General features: G+C 33.3%; 1 protein-coding gene across 1 annotated transcript; it reads right to left on the reverse strand.

Annotated features, from left to right (window-relative positions):
• Positions 1-243: 243 nt before the first annotated feature.
• LOC120278211 (PITH domain-containing protein At3g04780) lies at positions 244-6,519 on the reverse strand. The gene is made up of 8 exons (XM_039285156.1): positions 6,327-6,519; positions 6,163-6,249; positions 5,957-6,080; positions 3,336-3,384; positions 3,179-3,236; positions 2,963-3,009; positions 2,785-2,862; positions 244-507 (listed from the first exon to the last, which is right to left on the reverse strand). The coding sequence occupies exons 1-8, from the start codon at positions 6,363-6,365 to the stop codon at positions 459-461; spliced, it is 531 nt and encodes a 176-aa protein (XP_039141090.1). The 5' UTR covers positions 6,366-6,519; the 3' UTR covers positions 244-458.
• Between the last annotated feature and the right edge of the window lie 230 nt (positions 6,520-6,749).

Genomic DNA, 6,749 nt, shown 5'->3' on the forward strand with positions numbered 1-6,749 from the left:
ATTTAACCAAACCAATACTTCTTTGTGGATTAAAAATATATATATATATATATATATAAATAATTCAACTCAATCCCGGAATATTTTGATTATTTTCATGATCAAGTATAACCAGCATTATCTATAAAAATTACAACATGCCCATGTCATGAAAACAAATATTGAAGTAATAATAGAGCCATTGTAAAACAAGAAATTTCCTTTAAAAAAAAAAACTCATTAGAAACATAAATAGAAGCTAAATGATGTCAGAAATGACATGTGAATCATGTGATCAAATCAACATCAAGTTGTCACAGTACAAAAGACTGATTTATGACAAGGGGACCAGTACATTCTCTGATTTTGCAAGAATTTCATGTGAGAGTCCAAAATTTAGTAAACAGTATTCAATATCATTCCAATTTACTATTGGAAAGAAAAAGTAAAAAAAGGATGGAGATATGGTTGTATTGGCTTCAATGATCTTCAATTTTCTTCAAGTCCTTCATGTTGGTGGTGTCCACCCTGCATTCACAAACATTATGTGAATTACTCATTGGTTTAAGGAAGAAATAAATTATGTTTTTTTTTGTTGGAAATGAGCAAAAGATCAAAGTTGAGGGAAGAACTAGAATTAGCATGACAAAGAAGCCTTGTTGAGACAGGAACACTATGAACCAGGTAAAATGGAATAACTCAACAACATTTTTGCTTGTTTCTATTTTTGGTATTGTTAGGACAGTCATCTGACAAGAGATCAACAGGGTGTTGTCCTACTTCCTACATTTGTAACCAAGAGCAAGATACCTATGTGGTTAATTATCATCCTTTGGGATTATTCATAAGTACAGTAGCAAGGAATTACAGCAGGAACCGCCAATCTCATGAGCTAATAGTAGCAAGGACCAAGGAATAATTATCACATAATGACATTTGAACAAACTAATTTTACAAAATAGACTACTCAGTCTCAACTCACTGATTACAGTTCAAGTTATTTAAAAATGTAATGCTGGTCATTTTAAGAAAAGATTAATGGCTATGAATGGGATAGGAACTCTATTTGGTAACCCAAGTTTGTACAAACAACTCGGAATTATTTCCATGCATTGCCAATTATCCAAGGAAGTAAGACACATTAAAGTCTGCATTAAGATTATGCTAGCTAGTGCCCAAACTATAGGTAAGAAAACCAAGGATAGCGATAGTCCAAAAATGAAATATTTATATATATGGCACTCAGTCAGTTGGAAGAAGGAAACAGATGAAAGAGTTCACCTATATAAAACAAATAGAATTCAAAGTGTTCTTCGATACAAATTGAACAAAAACTGATAATAAAGGCACCATCAAGTTAATTGAATAGGGGTATACTATAAATAAAGCTGATTCAAGCTTCTAAGAGGCACTGTACAGATATGAACTGCATATTTATAATAATTTAAATAATTACAACTAAAAACTTTATCTACCACATCATTTACTGTATAAACCACCACAAGTCTGCAACCAAAACAATATAATAATACCAAACCTGGATAGAGTAGTTTGATAAAACCAAAAGACAAAAATGTGATAGCATTTAAGAACTGACCAATCAAGTGGGTGGTTGGCTTTAGGCACTTACAAGGGAACTGCCAAATTTGCTAATCCAAGCCTAGACCATTGACAGGTTTCAAACTTCTGGAGAGAGCTATTTAAGAATATCCATCTAGTATGCTTGGTGCTTTCACTCTTGTCAATTGATGTCGATTAATTTCTTGGATTTTAGAAATAAAAAGTCTTGTGTATTGCTCAAATTTCCAAAAGGATCTTTAAAAAAATATATATATATTTCAAGCCCTCTAGGTTACCAGAAAGACGATAATAAATCTTACCAAAAAGGATTTCATAAATAAAGAGTACCATGTATTGGCCGTTGTCATGAGAGCTCAGATTCTATTTATAACATAAATCTTAGTAAATAATAGCAAATCTGGAAGTAACCCCTAGATTGTCAATATAAAGAAAAATGGCCCAGCCGCCCAAGGACATCAATCCTCAAGAAAAGGTCGCCTTTGAACAATAAACTACTCAAATTAAGGATTAAACAAATGAAAATATGCCTACAGAAACACTAATCCAAATAACTCAAAGCCACAGATCTAGGGTCGCTGATGGGTTGGTTTGGCTCAATTTATGGTGAATTTTCAACCCGCATTGAAGTTATCACGTATGAAATTTTGTTCACCAAAACCAAATCCAAACTAGTCCTATTGATGTTTGGTTTGGGTTTATTTTTCAAGTTGGAGTATAGTATTTGTCTTATGTGTAACTAATGTTACCTATATAACTATACCTTCATGGCATCACAGTTGGTAGTACTCTAAAAGAGGTCATGGATTGAATTCTCCTATTTACAAAAAACAATTTTATGAAGAATTTGCATTTTCTACTTTCTTGTCATCTCATCTAAAAGTCAAATTTAATCAAATAAATTTAAATTTTAAAATTTTTAAAAATATTTTGTGAATAATTTGGCATGATTGTTGTTAAGAAGTTGAACATAATCAAATTAAAAGCCAATTAGTAACAAGAATGATATGCCAACAGCCTCAGGCCACTAAGAAGCCAATAAAATATCATTAATAGGAACTCAGAAAGTAATAACCTATCAATAACCACACTAGATTATTGTCACCAATTAATGTGCTCTATACAAAGGCATATTCCAGAATAAAAAAATTAAAACAAAAAGGCTCAAACTAAGCAAAAGAAATTAAATAGAAAAAGGTGCAAGCAACCTATCAGAAATTCACTTACGTTGTTCCATAAAGGATGATCTTGTGAACCTTAGATATGTCATTTCCACCTTGGTTGTTCTCAACAAAAATTGTCAAACTGATAAATACATTTGAATAAATTAATCACATCATCATACTGGCCGCATCAATAAAAGCAAATCAATTGAAAGCAACAACCAAAGAAAAACTATGCAAACCTGCGAACACTCTGAAACTTGACATACTTTACAATAACAGGCTTTCCCTATAAATCAAACAATGCAGATTATAACTCGAGTTGTAGATACCATATCTCAAACAATGAAAGGATATAAATTAATTTCAAGTTTCTACTATTGACAGGATATTAATATATATATATAGATATATATATACATACAAAAGCATAAGATAAATACAATGATTTATTTTACCTTAAGGTTTTCTGGGGAAAGAACAATTGAGTCACTTGGTGGGTACTCATTAACATCACTGGAACAATTAGAAAAATGTTGCATTATCAATGTGAATGGTACTTACCACAAAATTAGGGAATATGAAATAGCTATCCTCAAGCTACAAATAGCATACCTGAAACCCATATTTTCTTTGTTTGCAAAAAGTTTCAGATTCCTTGGACCTGCCAATATCAATTAAAATTTACAGACGGACATCAAGAGTCAGATTTTAAACAAAATGGGAACAAGAAGCTACGAACAATCAGGATGCGGAAAGATCTCAGCATGAAAAGTTTCTATTACGACAAACTCAAAAAGAATTGTCACAGGCACTGGACATATTGCCATCAGATTTCTGTTGCACTTGATATACTTACATAACTTTAATAAGAAACCATTAAGTATAGTCTACATTCTAAAAGGAGTGGCAATCAGCTAATTATTAACTGAACTGGTTTGATGACATTAAACCGCTACAGCATGTTAAATGCAAAGGGGCGTGCAACAAATACATAACGAAACTTCATGTTAGGATCAAGACATCTTTTATGGAAGCATAATATTTTTCTTTCTTTACTAATGAACTGTATCTTCCATTTCATAAATTTACTAGAACATGGGAAATGATGTTACAATGAAAATACAAATTTCTACCAGAAAAACTACCATGATAACCACATAGCACCAGGTTGTTACGTGATGCAGAGTCTTACCATGAATTCCCTAATGCTCTGTTTAGCAATGGGGTTACCAGTTACCACAAGGTACCCCACAATTCCAATCAAACACTAAAAGTTACCCCCACCAATTTTATTATTGAAATAAATATAACTAATAATTAATTCTAAAATATATATTAATAATAATATCAATATTAATAATAAATATTATTAATTAGAAATTATTTTTTAATCTTAAAATATTTATTTTGATTAGTATTAATTAAGTCAAAGTATGATCAAGCGTTCTCCCTCCAAAATGATTTCAAATTTCCTAAGCTTACCTCCATTGCCCTACCCCCGTAACAGATGAGCATCAAACATAATTCTAGCATTGACTGAATTTTTCAAGCAGCCTCTATTAATGGAAAAAGAATGACAAATTTGACTTTCACACACTTCCCATAACACACAAGCAGATATATAACAATATTAGCGCTTCCAACAGACAAGGCAAGCCTAATTAAGATCAATATTTGATATTAACCAATCATAAGATTTTCCCAAGTAAAAGATTTAGTTAATTTAAAAAACTTAATATAAGAAAGAACAATAAGAAATCTCTAGCAAGGTATAATCTTACAGGGAGGGCTGATCAAATAGGGAGAGTAGAATTAGAAAAGAAGATTTAACTTCCTTTTTTTATTTTAGTATCCCTTGTGTAATTCATTCAAATTCCTCTAAATAAGGAAATGATTTTGTAGAAAGATCTGTTCTATGTTATTTCTCTTTCCTATTTAAAGAGGCCATAACTTCCAAGCTTTATGACTATGTTGAGATATGTCGTGCACTAATGAGGTTACATAAGCATAGCTCTCCTCTTGATTAATATCAAAAGTTGATATTTTATAAATCCAAAGTCCAAACTTTTACCATATGCTTCTAACCTAAAACAGGATTTATGTGGTACAAAGAACGTTATGATTTTCAGAACAAAATTCAATTCATTCCATTCTTCCCTTTGATTTACTCAAAAGATGCCTCATTTTTATGTACACAGCTGCTAGAATGGCAACAATCATATTCAAGATATCTTCAATTTCAGGTCTCTCTCTCTCTCTCTCTCTCTCTCTCAAAAAGATGCCTCATTTTTATGTAGACAGCTGCTAGAATGGCAACAATCATATTCAAGATATCTTCAATTTCAGGTCTCTCTCTCTCTCTCTCTCTCTCTCTCTCTCTCTCTCTCTCTCTCTCTCACACACACACTAAGACAAAGCACTAAACGTCAAACCATGGACACCCGGGCTTAGAGTCAATCAGAAGATAATTAGCCAACAATAAAATAAAATAAAAATCAGCTAATAAGCAGCCAACAACTCTTCTAAAAACAACCTATCAAATGATTGCAACCCGAGCTTCTTCCCTGTAATTAAAGGTAAATTAAAAAAGTAGTGGGTTAGGCATCCCTCCCCTTAAGTAAGTTTGCTCTCTCTAATTACTAAGCTTGACTATTTGTACAAGACATCTATCAAGTTAGGCGAAACAAGAAAACAAAACCATTGGAATTTTCATAAAATCAATTCAAGCCAGAGTTTTATGGGCTTGAGCTCAGCTCAAGCACTAAATCCAAGGCCCTGATCCAGCCAAAACCAATTGGCGCAATTAATCAATTAACTCCTTTAATCTGCACTTTCAGGTATAAAATATTTTACATCAACAAGCTCACATGAGAATCTTGAAGCTCAACTATAATTAAACAGCAAAACTAATTTATGTTCAGGTAGAAAATAATCTAAGTTTAAATTTCTAGCTGGTCCAATTGTACAATAAGCAATTGTCATAATACATGCAAAGACACTCATGATAAAATTAAAGTGCAGCATAAATACATGCAAAGACACTCATGATGCTCGTGTCAAAATAATAAGTAATGTACATCAATATTTACTTAAATATTTTTTTATTTGCAAGATAACATACTCGGACATGTAAAAATCAACTCAAACCAACACTAAACTCTTCAGGAGCCACAGCACATATGAATAAAAGACTAATAACAATAATTAAAAAAAAAACTGAAATTTGGTGTCACCTTCATCTTCAGGACCATTGATCAGAATCGAATGCAATTTGATCACTTGTGTGAAAGGGACATAAATCAGGAGCTGCTCGTCGGAGTCACTCTCCAAGTGCAACCCATCATCATCTCTGTAACCCTACAACCCACATACAACAAAATCAAAGCTGAAATCAAGAGCAAATGGATCATGAAAGAACAACACCATCCCACAGCCTCACCTGCTTCATGGCATTTACAAGGGAGTGACTGCTGCTCTGATTGAGGCACTCCACCCCACTCCAATCCACGAAATCGATCAAATCCACCTAAAACCCAAAAAACCACAAATCATCATAAAAAGGAAAACAAAAAAGATTCAAAAACCAGAGTCGGCGGTGCGTGCCTGGCCTCGTTGGGTGGCGGAGGTCGCGGCGGAAGACATCGGGAAGGCGAAAGAGAAATCTGGAATGGAGATTGGAAGAGATTGAGAGCTTCTCTCAGGAATTCGCAAGGGATTCTTTCCCCAATTCTAGATCGATTTTGAAATACAAAAATTAGGGTTTTGGGAAGTTCCTTGTTTTTTCAGCTCTTGAGGTTCTCTCCTTTGTTCAAAGAACGGACTTACAAAGCCACCATTTTAAGCCACTTATTTGACGTGGCATCTAATGATTGGCCACATTTTCGTAGTATGTCGTTTAGTCTGGAAAATTGGTGGGCCTCACTTATGTTTTTGGGCTACATTACCCAGCTAGAGCTTTAAACGAGCCGAGCCAAGTATTACTCGGCTCGAGTATATTATTCGAAGGTTCGAGCTCTGCTCGAGCCA

This window comes from Dioscorea cayenensis, chromosome 15 (genome assembly GCF_009730915.1).
Source record: "Dioscorea cayenensis subsp. rotundata cultivar TDr96_F1 chromosome 15, TDr96_F1_v2_PseudoChromosome.rev07_lg8_w22 25.fasta, whole genome shotgun sequence".
Classification (NCBI taxonomy): Eukaryota; Viridiplantae; Streptophyta; class Magnoliopsida; order Dioscoreales; family Dioscoreaceae; genus Dioscorea; species Dioscorea cayenensis.

What these genes read in the sequence shown, in the direction of transcription:
- LOC120278211 (XM_039285156.1), bottom strand. Translation starts at nt 6,365, where the DNA reads ATGTCTTCCGCCGCGACCTCCGCCACCCAACGAGGCCAG. An exon ending in CCGCCACCCAACGAGGCCAG is followed by an intron (nt 6,250 to 6,326) that starts GCACGCACCGCC and finishes TTTGGGTTTTAG; the next exon opens with GTGGATTTGATCGATTTCGT. An exon ending in AAAGAAAATATGGGTTTCAG is followed by an intron (nt 3,237 to 3,335) that starts GTATGCTATTTG and finishes TAATTGTTCCAG; the next exon opens with TGATGTTAATGAGTACCCAC.